We start from the raw sequence: 15,292 nt of genomic DNA, 5'->3' as shown, positions 1-15,292 counted from the left end.
TACAATTATCAAAATGTACTTCAAAAGAAGAAACATATTAAGATGCAGACAAAGTACCTCAAATGGGTACAGCTTCAAACTCAGACAAGGTGGGTGGCTGAACACATGAGAATCTTGATGAAACAAACTCTCCAGAGAAGAACTATGGGTAAATAATCTCATTGCCAAAACCATTGCTTCAGAAGATTAAAAAAGGTTCAGGGATGCTCACAAAAGACAAAAAAAATCCCACAACCAAACCCCAAAAAAGCCCAACCAAACCCAAACCCTAGAAAAGGAAAAAAAAAAAAAAAAAGAACAGACAAAAATAAAAGTAGCCTTAAAGCTACTGCCAAATACTTCTACAATAGCAAAGGTAAGGGAGGAAGATATGCACCAAAATTAAAAGTTGGTATCTGAAGTGTTTTAGACACAACCCTTCAAAGACAAAAATAAGGAAATACAAAGCGAAAATAAAATTCCAAAACAGTAAGGGTTTGAACTCCGCTACTTCAGGCAATATATGCTCTGATAGAGAAATCTTCGTAGTTGAATTCAAGTAAAAACTAGTTAAGTATTTCAACAGGCAGTACAAGTCACTCTACCTTGAATAAACAAGCATTAAAATGTTTTAATCTGCCAGCTGCTGAGTTATACCACTGCAAGATATTACTGAATGTAATCTGCCCAGTACCTAAAAGCAGTTATCAAATATTAATAATAAATGAATATAAAAAGGACCCATATAAAAACCTCGAAATAAACCCACTGGGGTAATTCCCAAAGTTTTCTCTCCTTCAAACTAAACTAAGCACCTTAAGTTCCTCAAACAGACCAGGTAAGCCAGAAGAATTCTGCCAGGAAAATCAGTTCAGGAGACATAATGCAGAAAACACCTCTGAAAACTGATGAATGTGTTGAATTAATTCCCCATTAGTGGGAAATTCTAGACTTCAATAAGCTCAAGAAAATGCTGCCAGTATATGGGATAGTAACTGGTTAAGTTCAAAGAAACACACTTAATTGAAAAGGCACTTTTAACCAGGTTTATGAAGAATCCCATTTCACTTGTGTCATTGTCAACAACAGCACTGCACTGCTCCAAAAAACAGCCACTGAAAAGAAAATCTGATTCACTAAGAAAAAAGTTATCACTTTTTTTTCCTGTTGTGAAGGATTCCTACACACAAACGACGATGTTTCCTTTTTCTTTGGGGCTTGTGTTTTTCCTGTTAACTTCTCATCCTGTTTACGTACATAAGGACCAACATAAAAGCCTGTCTTGCACGAGCCTATTAACACCATCATTTCAGAAAGGAAATTAATTTGTACAGCTCTTACCTTTTATCTTGAGTCAGGGCAGTGCTACGGAACAGTTACTATGTAAGATGTAAAGCAAATGAAAAACTTCAAATGTGCTTTGTGATCTGTTCAAATTAATTTCCATTTCCAAAACTGTACTGCATAACTAGCAACAGCCTGTGCTAGGATCCAGGCTGCTGGGTAGCCCCAACCTATTTTACAGGAGCAAACCCATAGGAACAATCCAGGGAAATGCTGTCAGGTCACCTGGAAACTTGCTCAGCACCATCCTCCTCTTCACAGTAAAGTGGTAGAATTCATTAGGAGTCACTGTCATCTCTTAGATCCAGTGCCCACCCTCTCCTCAGATGGAGAAAGCTTTGTGATCTTTGACCAAGGAAAGAACCTGACAGAAAACCTGAAAAGTCAAGCAGACTGAGCACGTCAGAAAAAAATTATCGACATTGTTAATTCCAAGGTGCAAAGTCACAATTTGACTGGACAAAATTAGGGAGTAAGTACCTCTTCTGGCAATTTGTGAATTCCCTGGCAGCATTCAACACTATCTCTGCTCTCTCTTGACCAATTTCTCTAAAAGCTATCAGATCCCTCAATACATCCACATAAGCTCGAGTAAAGAGAGTAGAAAATTTCTGCTAACTCAGGCAACATATGGACCACTAGCACTCCTGGTCCATTAACCAGTATTAACCTTACATGTGAAGGGGGAGAGGGGAGTGGAAAAAAGGAAAAATTAAAGAGGCCACTAGTATTCAGCTAGCTTGGTTGTCAGAGTCAGAGGGGATCAGAATCTTGGCAGACAATGCCTTGACATAAAAAGAAGTGTTACACCCCAAAAACCTATTGGTGACTACATCCCAGTTTCCACATTCAGCAAGACATTGCATCATTTTGTGCATCTGGTTATTTTGGTCAGCCCAATAATAATACAATTAACTATACTGTGTTGTGTAAGATTTAAGTACCACCAAACTTCTAATCATACTGCTACAGGTCATGCCTATTCTGTTATCATAAATGTATTTTCAGGGGAAAAATACTACAGGAACAAAAAGTTATTCTTACATAAAGTTATGAGAAGATCATTCCAAAAACTCTTAAAACCAATTTCTGACATCATGAATGCTGGCTGTCATGACAATCAGTCTGAGCATTTTTGCCAGTTTCTCAGATAGACACTTTATTATGTTAGTTTAGTTTCAAATGCATCCTGCTACCAAAGTAGAACAAATGTGCTTTATTTTTTATTAAAACAATTTCTAGAATTACTTAAGGAATATTTTTTTAAAAGCAACTTTTATTTCCAGATCTATTTGCCTGAATTATCAAGGTCAGTATTTTCTTGAAGAAACATACACTTCTGAAAACATTACACACTTCAAGCAGTACAGGTATATACAGATTACAGACTGAATTAGCCCTTCAATCTAAAGCTATAGTTTTATCACAGTTTCTTCCTTCAGCAAAAGAACATGAAGGGTAAAGTCTTAACCCCACTAAAAGTCAAGGCAAAGCTTCCATGGACTGTAATGAGACTGGGATTTCACCCAAGGTGTTAAACTGTGGTTTGGGAAAGTGAATAAAAATACATCCATTATTGTAACAAGTACTTACCTGCTAGCCAGACTGAGCAATTCATGTCTATCGGCTACTGCAGATTTCTTTTCCAGTTCCCACAACATCACATTGATCAGGTATGAATTCTTAATTACAATGGGCACTTCTTCAAACATGTTTTCATAAGCAATATTTGCCTTTTTCAAGCTGTGAAAAAAAGTTTAAAAACTATTTATTAATATAACCAGTAGCTTCCTTGTTCTTTTTGTTGAATTGCTGTTACAACAATTGTCAATTTTGTAAAAACTCTTGATTTTCATAGTTCCATAATCAAGCAAGAGTCAAGTTTTGGTAAGAGAGCATCTGCATGGCAAAATCTCACATTTACAAAGACTAGGAAAAGCTGCTCTAGGAAAAACTCTCAGAAGTCACGCAGCCGCTTTGCTTGCTAATACATCAGTTACATGAAAAAGCCTCCAGCAAAAGACTGTACTAACAGGATTAACTCTGCCCCTTCCAAATATTTCACTGATCTCCCTGCCATCAGGGTTTCTCAAACAGAAGTAAGCAGTTAGTTACCACATGACACTGATATACCTTTAAAATCGTAACTACTACAATGAAAAACAATTTCCCCAACAGCTGAATAATTAAAATTTTTACTGACCAAAAATTAGATTGGCAAAATAAAACTGTGTGTGCTCTGGAATAACTAAATTCCATGGTGGATATTAATACAAATTTCCAGAGTATATTTTTTTAACAATATACACATAAAAACTACTATTAGTGCTTTATAATAAAGTAGACCTTTCATAAAAATCTGGAAATGCAAGCATGATCTGTACGTTTTTAAGGAAATATATTCTTAACTTCTTTGTATGCATATTGGTTTTATGCTTTTCATTCCCTGCTCCCCCCCTCGGCCTTTTTTTTTGACTAAGCACAGATTTGTTTATCATGGAAATGCTGTATTTTTACTCCAAGCAATGAAATGTTTCCATCTTTCCTCAACAAAGAATGTTTAACAAGTGCTTTTGCTGTTGAACACCAAGCTGTTTGAGGAAAAAGACTACTCAGGCCTACATCTATTGTAAGTGGCTAATCTTTTATAACAGACTAATTATTCTACTTTACTCCAGAAGCTTCTGTCCACACGGGGGAGTTAATTTGGAATAAATACAGAACAGGAGCTATTCCAGAATACCTGTTCAATTTTCCTTCTGGAAAAAGAAAAGAGCTTTAAAGACAGACCAGCTATTTCCTTCTCCATTTCTGTTTTTATATTCTTGACCCTGTTCCCAGATACAGCCATTTTCACCATGGTCTTTATAGCCAGTCCACTGACCACCTCCAAAATCAGTTCAAGTTCCATCACTTCAGCTCTTATTCAGATGCCTAGACAGACGTTCATGCCTTGGTAGCCCACTGTATCAGTGCACATCTGTCGGTACCCATATATAGCCAGTTTTCCAGGCACATGGGATTTTAAAATACAGTATTTCACCACCCTCTGTACCCCTCTGCCTCTCAAATTATCCAGCAAAACCGACGAGAAAACATTCTTTTAAGTCACTTACGCTTCTGGAGAGAAGTCTTTTTCTTTGCAAACTTCCATCAGTTTAGGAGTCAGCCTATATGCCTTCAGTGACAACGACCCTTGGGCAGTCTTAATGGGATCTGTAATTTTAAATAGAGGAAGTGCATTATTACTAACCCCAGATTGGTTTGGTTTAGTTTTGTTTTTTTTTTTTTAATATCTAAATGACATAAACAGGAGGAAAATATCTGAGTAGTCCTATTAAAAAAAATTCAGACAAGCAGCGCAGAAAAGCCACTACAGCAGAAGTAAACCTATTGCGCTGGAACATAAAATACATCCAATTACACACAGTGAAGATAACTAATAAACATAAGTTGGAGAACATGGGGGCATCTAGACCCATTCTACTTGCAACATTATTTCCCTATTAAAGGTCTAATTCACATTTTCTTTTCTTAATATGAACTCTCCACAAACTTACGTAAGAGCTACTTCATCTAAATACAGACTTTTCCCTCCAGTCATTATGCACTAAATTATAATAATCATTAAACTCTATACCAAAAAAACTGTGATTTTAGAGTAGCAATAAGCTAATTCAGATCAAGTTGCCCTGGTGCTTTGTGCATAACAATGTAACTGGTGTATAAAAAGGTTAGCTTTGCCTTGACAAACTCTACTGAATTTAGGGGGAAATTTTCTAAACAAACTGTTACATTCCTAGGACAAAGAAGCTTAACACTTGCAGCATGATAACGGCTGTAGCATGCCAACATGAGAATAAAAGCTGTGTTAACATTCATGTTGTCTGAAACTTAACATAGTAAAACTTTTAGCAATCGGTGATAAAATGAAAACCAAAATAGACTGAAACAAGTGGAAAATTCATCAAGGTCTGATGATGCAATGTTTCCAGCCAATATAAGTATACTTTAACAACTTGTTCTTTACTGTAATCCAATTGTTAACATACTGAAACAATTTTGGGGCAGCTCATAAGATTGATCGTATTCATTAGTATTTTTTCTGACAGATACTCAGGACGTTACATTTACTTCTCAGCTGGAAACTATATGCAAGTCTGCCAGATATGGCAAACTGTGAGTGTTTGGGGAGGGGGAGGCTATAAAGCTGTTAAATTGCCTACGGTTCTGATACAGCACAGAACATCTGGTCTGGAGAGCTTGAGGAAACACCATTAAATAGGCAGAAAAGAAAAAAATCTTTGTGCTAAGAAACAGTCCAGGTTTTGTATGCTTCTGTCAGAGGTATAAAAAAAACTTGGCAATTCGTGTGATGATTGGTCAGTCACGTACAGAGCCAGACACGCTAGCAAGCGGGGTTTGTTAGACATCTGGTCGGGTTCCACCAGCCCCTTCAACGAGGGAGGGGAGATGAAGGAATAAAAATGAAGCAGCTACTCCAGCATTCCAAAACGTACACATCAGGGCTCTGATAGCAAGAAAAATAAACAGAAAGAAGGAAACCCTGTCTAGACTTAGCTGCTGCTGAGGCTGCCGTAGACACAGGGTTGGTATTTACTTGAAAAGGCCTGCCAGGCTACTCTTACAGGCAAAAGACAGAATACAAAAATAGTAGTAATAATATTAAGAGGGGAAAAGAATAATAAAGGAAACCTCATACTAACCGTAAATGAGAACTACAGACTCCTCAATTGCGTGCTGGTAACTGAACTGGGAGTCCAGGAGGGCACGAGTGACAAAAGAGCCATAGTATGTGGACTGGTACCAGCCAACGTGAAGATGATCAATGTTTACATGGCGAAGGCTTCGCATCATTTCCATCTGGTATTGAACTAGGTTAAATAAAACGTATGGTTAAAAAGTAAAATTACACAATCTGTACTATTTTGAGAGACAGCTTGATATTAAATGAGTAAATTGTATTCTATTTTGGTTTCATTTTTGCAAAAGCCTTTAAGTTTGTTTATTCACTGCTGGACTGTCTTCATTAAAATCCAGAGCTTCCTCAGAGAATTAGAGTAAGACTAAGAATGAGTAAGCAGACTTTTTTCAGCTGCAGTTAATTGCTGAAGTGATCAACAAACTGTTACACGTCATTTACAATGTGCATTACCTTGCTCATTCATAAAAAAAAAAATAATTTGGATACTGGGTTCCATTAAGCACTAACATTTTACCATTCAGCGACAAAGAAATACTGTGATTTAAGTTGAAATACTGTCTGGAATTAAAATAGCTTTTTGAATCCAAAGGCAAATTATGTAGTGAGTATGTGATATAGAAGATAAACTATTTATGTCTTTTTCACAATGTAAAACTACATTTTGGTATTAGAGTTTAGGGGACCAGCTATAGCTGTCAGATAGTTTTGACTGCATTTATCTGCAATTTTTCAACACAGTTTCCTCTTTTTAGATGTATATAAATACATAAGTTTGCATGTATGTATATATCCTACATAACAGGCATGCATATTTATATACACTAAGGTACCTTAGACTGCAGGGAATATTTTTTTGTCATGCTTTTTATACCAACAGCTGTAATGTTTCACTGTACCAACACATAAATCCTATTTCTACTAAATGCTTCATTCAAACAGATTGCCTTGATGGAACAGAATTCTATTCAGGAATGTTTAGCATAATCCCACTAAGCAGATCAGCAACCTTATCACTTACCAGACCTTTTAAACAGACAAGACACTGTGCCTGCTAGTTAAATTTAAGAAAACAGATTGCAGTGCGATTATCAGATGAAGCAACGCTCAAGTGACAGGAAATCATATGCAATAACACTGCACAATCCTTAAATTTTGTCTGCTGCTGCAAACATGATACCCATTATAAAAGAAAGCAACATAAATTAAGGGACAGAACACGCTACATTTTCAGACCCCCACTTCATATCCTTTCAAGAGCAAAATAAAAATCCAACCATATTCCATAAAGATATGAGGAGACATTTTTCAAGATTGAGCAAATATTTTTCCAGCTTATCACCCTTTCAGCACAATCTACATTCTGCAGCCTGCTGGCCCTTTTCATTTAACTGCCATATCTTACTGACTGTATTTTTAAAGTAATCTATGCACACTTATACAAACCCTTGCAGACTTTTTCCACCAGCAAATGTTGGTGCTTGTATTCTAGTTCACAGTATCTTGATGGAAATGACTTGCAATTTGTGTTTCATCCAGAACACCATGCTAATACAGTGCCCCAAAACTAATACAGCAAATCCATCCAGGCTACAGTCTGAAATCCTGTTACACACAGCAACGAAAAGAGAAGACCTGCACCATTTGGGCAAACCTAAAGATGCCACTGCACACTTCAGGACAGCCAGGTGGCAGAACTGGTCAATCAGCTGTTCTGAAGTCAGTATGAAAACCTTCCCCCTTGCCACATCAAAATAAATCTTAAGCCTGCTTTTATTGCACAACTTTCAGAAACACATTTTGGTGTTGCAAGCACGCTCTTTACACAGCAACCCCTATACTCAAGCAGGTAGCACCCCAATGTTGCTCACAACAGCAAAACTAGGATCTAGCTTGTCAAAGAAGCTCAGTCCTCAAACTTGAAGATTTTGCTGTTTGTTTTTTTTTGGGGGGGGGGGGAGAGAGAAGATGCTAAGTTACTGAATTTTACAATTAAAACAGAAAACAAAGAACAAAGACCTCCCCAGAACAAACTAAAAGCCTCCTGCTGTGACCACAATTTTGAATTGAAAAAGCATATGATCTACTTATTAAATGTAGGCAGAATAAACTATTTAGGTTTAAAGAAGCTTTTCAGAGATATCTCTGAAAGAAAGAAAGACTTGCTTTCACGACATGCTAAAACATGAAATTATGGCTAGATCCTTTCAAGCCAAATGAAGCTATGAAAAGGAAAAACTAGAAAGGGATTTTCAAAAGGAACTGAAAGAGACAAAAGATTTTTTTGAGAATTAATTTAAATGTGAATTTTAGATGGCTGAGGCTAGACTGCTCCTTGCAGTGGAAATTCTCTTATAATAGAGGATACTGTCAAAGTAGAGGTAGTCATGTAATACTGGGAAAAAGACACATCTAGATTCCTATGAAATCAAGTGATTGACCCATTCAGATAATTTCTCCCTTAAGAGATGTAATGTTAAAGAGAGGAAATAGCCAAAGATTACATCCAGATCTTTTACAAACTCGAACAAAGGTATATCATGCTCTTGAAAGTGTTCATCCGAGAGGTAACTGATAACCAAGTTCCAGGACAACTTATTTTCTTTAATATGGAATAAGCAGCAATATGTAACTGAACATAAATGTAAGTGATATTGTCCAGAAGAAAAAGGACTCACTGAAAACCATCCAGATTTCAAGTCAGCAATTCCTCCTCTCATGACTGTTAGCAGTTAGATGATAATGAAGGCACTAGCGGAAAAAATCTCAAAGAACCAATAAAGCATCAAAAGCCAACATCTCTGCCTTGGGAAAACAACTGCAGAAATTAGAACATGATGCAGTCCCCACCAGGGAGAAATGGAAACTCTTTTAACCAAACATACATATTTTATAACATATATTAGTAGCTAGATAGCTCCAACAAGCTGCCAACTTGCACAAATGGTAACAGCCCCCAAGCTGCTTTTATTGATATCGTTACCACTGTTTCTTTACAGCTGTTGCCCAATCTACAGAACACGTTTTTACCTAGAGTTTAGCACAGACTAGGCAAGGGCGCTCTCCTACAGATCCCTCAATCTGTTAGGACTTGAGAGAGTCATGTGCTTCTAACTAGGCTTCACTGACTCAATAATAGCCCTTTCCAAGCCACACTGCAAAGGTGCAACCGAACAGTGCCACTAAACCTGACAGCGCCCAGAACAGAGGTTAGAAAGGCAAAAGGCAGGAGAAGAGCCACATTAGGAAGCTTCTCTCCTCTCCCTATCATTTAGACAGTACCTTCATTTTTAAGCAAGCTATTTGTTCAGGAGTGTCCTTATGATGAGGAAAACCAACAGCCATGCTTGCTCTCTTTAGTGTGCTTCCAGCACTGAGAATGTACAGCCTCTGTCTCCTGGGCCATCATCATCTCCTGAACATCTCTCAGGGGCTTTTTTTTTTTCTTTTTAAACAGAAGATTCTCTCTTTTGCTATTATTAAAATATAAAAATAAAATAAAATAAAAATCCTGCCTCTAAAAGGGCAATTTTTTTGTTAGTCTGCAAACAGATGGGGGTGGGGGTGGAATTAATGAGGCTAGAAAGTGTTACTATAACTTGTCTAAAGCAGATAAAGTGCAAAACTATACAGTATGAGTGTTTTGCTTGAATATGACTGATTTGTGTGAATTTGTACTAATAGAATCCCTTGACTGAAAACAGTAAAACCTGTTACAATAACTTGGTGGATATTTTTCCCCTGAATCCAGCTACATTTTAACAAACTTGGAAAAGATTAAAGAAAACATTAAAATAATGTAAAAACATCTTCCTTCTGCAAAAAGCACTGGCAACATTAGAAACTTTATCTGGGCTTTAACATAAAGGACGTATATACCCTACCTTACCAGTAAGAAAATAACATACCCAAAATTACATAATAAATCAGAGACAAGGCCAAGAACTGAACACTAATGTGATGACCCATTCAACAATGCGACAACTCAGCCATGTTCTCCAAGTACCTCAAGATATCCTCAGTGAATAACTTCACTATTTGAAAACCTATTTTAATAATTGGTCAAATCAACTGAGACACTGAAAAACAGAAACAAGGTCCACGTGATGATTTCAAAATGCAAATCTAAGACACCAGAGCCTACAAACAACTGGCAAATTCACATCCTGCTTGAAGTTACAGTTTATTTCTGAAACACTTCCAAAGCAAGTGCTCTTGTACCAACCTGATAAATGCTGCAAGTTTATTTGTCATTAAAACTGTATTATCTGTATTTCTTTATAAACAAGTCATAAAATCCAGCTCCCAGGAGGTCACATATCAATGTACATGTTGCTGAAATTTAGTCCTTAAATAGTTGTCATTACCACCAGGTGAGACACAGTTCAGCCTGGCTCATTGAGACTGCTAGTAAATATTATGATATATGAATCCCTGATTGAAGATGGCTTGGAAGCAATATGGTCGATGGCACCTCAGATGCTCAAGTCATTAATTTTCAAAATGTGTTTTAAATTGGTATGTTTTAAGAAATCTGGTTTTAAGAGCAGCAACTAACACAGCTCCTAAAAAGCCAAGCCCCATCAAAGTGGAAGAACTTCATGCCCAGTACCATATGCCATAGCCTGGCTTTACCTTGCTGCTCACCCAGCTCACTGCAGCCTATGGTGGACACAGGCAGCACTGCCAAAGGAGGTAATGAACAACTCTATGCTAGGAACCACTAACATCTGCATAGCCTTCAGTCTGGATTTCACAGTGAAGTGTTTGTCTTGACTCACAGTTCACAAATTTGTCGTTTAACTATGAGCTCAACCAGGAGTTACACGTGTCTTCATAAGGCAAGTCACTGATTCAAGAACAAGGCAGACCTTTACTGCTCCCTCACCCACAGCAGCCTCCTCAAAAAGATTCTTTGGAGTAGCTGTGTTTCCTTGCAGAACCCTGGGCATGCAGAAGACAGATAAACTAAAACTTAGGGTTGTCACCAAATAAAATTTACCCAAGACTGTGCGTGTTTTCCAAGGGACACAAAAGTCCATCAGAAGAAACATCCAGCCTCCATGCTAGCAATTGCCTGAATTTAACTGGCAACATGAACATCACAAATTTCAGGTTTTCTGGTGAAACTATACTGAAAAACAGCCAAAATATTCTTTGTATGGCAACACTACTAATGTGGATAGTATTTTTAAGGCAATAATTTCTTTCTTTTGAAGTGCTACCATGTGGTAGCATGCGTACTGAACAAGTGCGATACACTTAGCACAAAAAATTCTGGTCTTCTATACATATTAAGCTTTGCCAAACCACATGTATGCTTCAGACAGTATCTTCAATGACGAGAACAAGTTAGCAGATGCTAGTTCAAGGAACCAGCATATGCATTTGAAAAGATGGAAAATCAATTTATTTAATTAAACACAGAGAATTATGGAGACAACAGATTCATTCATTTCCCTCCATAGACACAATCTCAATTAATTGCCTAAAAAATTGTGAACCATCATGACTGCATCTATTGATAACAATTCCAATTGTGAGGATACAAATATAATTACTACCACAACCAACTTATCTGATTAAAAAGTTAAAAGGATGGGCAAAAAGAAATAAGAATCCAGAGATAATTCTGGCAAAAGCAATATTTTATCTCAAAAAGACTTTAGATACTGCTGAAATATATTTCTTAAGCCTTAAGTGTGCAGAACAAAGGCATGCACATATTTGCAGATTTTTATCTATATCCAAACCCCCACACACTTCTACCGAGACAAATGCACAAGCTCAGGAACTCAACAATTCTCCTATTCAGGGAGAAAAAAATTAAAAGTAAATATTGCCTTCCTCAATAATATTCATTTCCTTCTCTGAAATATCGAGTCAGGGTTACAAAACAGTACTCTATTTTATGCACTTCTGCTGTACTGGGCTGAAAGCACCTGATCTCCTCTAAACTTGGAGGCTAAGCAGACCAGGGCCTGTAAGTAGCTGGATGGGGGGGGGGGAAAAAAAAAAAAAAAAAAAAAATCACTTGAAAATAGGCAGAATTCCAAGAGCCATAGTCAGTCATAAGACCACAAAACCAAAAAAGTCAAAAGACTTAATTCAACTCCATTTTAATCGCTAAATTCAAGGATTTAAAAAAGGGCAGAACATATTTGTCCAAAGTACATGAATTTTCTTAAGGAATTGTTCTATTTTAATAAGTTAGCCACTCTGGTGGAAAAACTGCACACCATCCGAAAACCATGCTTTACTAAATCACCTTCAGTTAGGCTACTGATGCTACTGCTGTAGTCAGTACTGATGTCCTGACTGAAGCCAACAGTCTTCCATGACTGAGGCTTTGCTAGTGCCCTGATGCTTTCTAAAGGAAAAAGTCCTTCATTTTATGAGAGAGAAGGGGAGAAACAGAAAAGGGAAAACTCTAAAGTAACTACTCCTTGTGTAGGTTCAATGAACTCACTCATTTTTAACCTTGATCACAATTCAAGACTAGTTTTACTACAGCACTGTGTGGTATTAATTGTGCTCTGCAGAAAAAGGTATGGGACACCCAGAGGGGGTATCACTATCAGCAGGTGAATGGTGAAAAATAACAGCAACATAATAAAAACATGTTTGGAGTGCTTCTGTCTGGAGACACTTGCCCAAGACGTAAGCATGTATCTCCAGACTGTTATTTATTACCAATTCAGGCAGCAGTTGCCCCTGCATAAGATCCACCAGAGTTGATGGGTAGAAGCTTGGCAAGTCCAGGCAGACAACTGTCTTCACATCTGGGACATGAAACCACACTATTGCATGTGGTAACTGCCCATCACTTCCTTGTTGCTTTACAGAGGGGGCTCCAAGACATGGGCCAGCCTCAGGACATATCTCCTTCCAGAGCAGGGCAAGGAGGTAGCTCTCTCACTAGTGAGGGTGAAGACAAGTTTTCAGAGGTAAGGAGTAAAGCAAGGGACGAGGTAGCATGGGGATGTGCGTGACAGGACAACGGGAAGCACACCACTTCCTGCACACCACTTCCTGCACATGTGCTGGCACTCGCCCAGTGTTTTCTGACAGCAAGCTTAGGGCTCTGGTCTAAGCACATAACCACTGAATTAGGAGGCAATCAAACCAATCAAGCTATCGTATCATTTTATTAACACCTGAGCAAAACATACCAATGAGTCTTTGGCAGACTAAATAAAATTTGCTGACCACACAATTCTCTATGCAACTCAAGATAATGGAAACTTGAGCTGTTCTTAAACAAAACACTGGAGCTTCAATAATAGTCTAAAGAGGACAGTCAAGGTAACTTGCAAAATTGCCTTCTAAGGCATGCAACATTATTGCAAAGGATAAAAGCATTTTAATACTATCTTAAAAAAATATTATAAGCCTGGAGTCTTCTAAAGCATTTTTTAACTCAGAAATCCATTTTAAACTAAAATCTTGAAACTGAAGTAGAAACCAAGCGATGTCATTTCCCTGTTTGGTTGACAATGATCTTCAAGAAGCAACTGCCAGAAGAGAACGCAACCTATTTTGAGGGTTTTCTGCCATCTATTTGGAGGAGTTTTCTTGGCACTTATATAGAAAGCTCCATCTTCACAGTACCTTACAAAAACTCATCACTTAATCCTCAATCTCCTCCTACACTGCAGGTAAACATCACCCATATCTAAGCACTCATTTGGCTTACTACAGTGCTATTTTAATGTTGACTGAAGATGGATTTGATACAAAATCAAAATCTTTATAAAGGAAAAAAAACTTCCAGCCAGCCTACATTGTCACGACAGCAGTGGATGGTATCACTAAAAATGCCATCTGAGCAAATTAATTCTTGCTTTCCTTTTAAAACAGCAAGAAGAGACTATCTCATTTCATAATAAATATCAACTGCCTAATGAAAGCATCAAATGTTTTCTATTAGGAATGCATTCCCATGAACTTCAGCACCTTGAAGCCTCTACTTACACAATTTTTGTCCAATAAATGTCATTACAAAGCAGGATTAAAGGCATGAATAGGAATCGGCACGGTTAAAATCCAACTATATGTTAAAGTAACCTCATATCTGACCAAGCACCTCCTTAAAAAGAAATATATTTTCAAAAATTTAGTAATATTTCCTTAAGTTTCTTCAGTGGCCATTGATTTTTTTCTTGTTTACTCTACAATGTGAGGCTACATCAAAAGATAAAAGCTCTTTCTTTACAAAGTATCTACCTTAATGCTACACATTACAAAGCAATCAAACATACACTAACACAAAAATATATAGTGAAAATCTAATTACTTTCCTACATAAATGTTAATCAGATTAATGTATTTTTATGGCATTTTATATTACATAAATGCTCGGAGAAGTTATTAAATTATCTAGAAAAAATTGGGAAATGTTTAAAGATTAACAAATTACATGGTCATTTTTGCTATTTTAATTTAACACAGATTTTCATATTCTAAACAATCTGAAAGCAGAATGGAGACAAGCACTGAAATGGAAACAGCCCAGCAACCACTGCGCTTTGAAAATCAGTATCATACAGTACATACTACAAGGAGGTCAGTTTCATTGTGTCAATAACTTTTCAGTAAGTGAAGAAAAACAATAACAACTTCACAGAAGAGGTTTGGGGGCTTTTAAATGCTCAGTTCCCCTTGAAAAGCAGAAAAAGGATTTTTGTAAAGCTTCAAAATTTGGGTATCTTGTACCACTCTTGAGTGTTTGCATTGCAAAAATTCAAAGGGCAGAGGGAAGAGGAGGGACATATTCAACAGCTTACTTAAAGCCAAAACACCCATCTTCTGTTACCACATATAATAGTGAGTGGTTTTCTGATGCTTTAGTATTAAATATCCACACGTCTGTTTTGAAGAATCTCTCACACTATTCTTTAGTTTCAAGCTCACAAAAATGTGGTCTATACTCTGTAGCAGACATAGCCAACATACAACAGTTTTCCTGAATAGTCCTTATGGTAAATCAGGATTCATTAAAAGAAAAATCATTGCTACAGACTGCTTCTTCAGTTTAAAGTTACACAAGCTATTTGTTTTCTGTGACCTGCATCAGTCCATCATGTAGGGATAACACTGCTAAACATTTGGCAGGGAGAATCACCAAGAAAAGTTCTACTTTTTGGCAAAACAGAACAACAACATGGTAGCTACCCCCATAAACACATCTTTTGAATCAAAATTACACAGGCATATAGCTGTCAAATGTGTTACATGCACTTGGAA

General features: G+C 37.1%; 1 protein-coding gene across 1 annotated transcript in view; it reads right to left on the bottom strand.

Moving 5' to 3' along the window:
- EIF3H (eukaryotic translation initiation factor 3 subunit H) overlaps positions 1–15,292 on the bottom strand; it is an 85,303-nt gene that overhangs the window by 10,967 nt on the left and 59,044 nt on the right. The window contains exons 3-5 of the mRNA XM_062627137.1: positions 6,051–6,218; positions 4,440–4,539; positions 2,917–3,066 (exon numbers count right to left, since the gene is read on the bottom strand). Coding sequence (XP_062483121.1) covers positions 2,917–3,066; positions 4,440–4,539; positions 6,051–6,218 — 418 coding nt within the window. The remainder of the gene's footprint in view (positions 1–2,916; positions 3,067–4,439; positions 4,540–6,050; positions 6,219–15,292) is intronic.

Source organism: Pezoporus occidentalis, unplaced genomic scaffold (genome assembly GCF_034315485.1).
Source record: "Pezoporus occidentalis ecotype Australia unplaced genomic scaffold, CSIRO_AGI_Poc_V1 ctg3, whole genome shotgun sequence".
Taxonomy (NCBI): Eukaryota; Metazoa; Chordata; class Aves; order Psittaciformes; family Psittacidae; genus Pezoporus; species Pezoporus occidentalis.
This window is presented reverse-complemented; position numbering and strand designations above follow the sequence as displayed.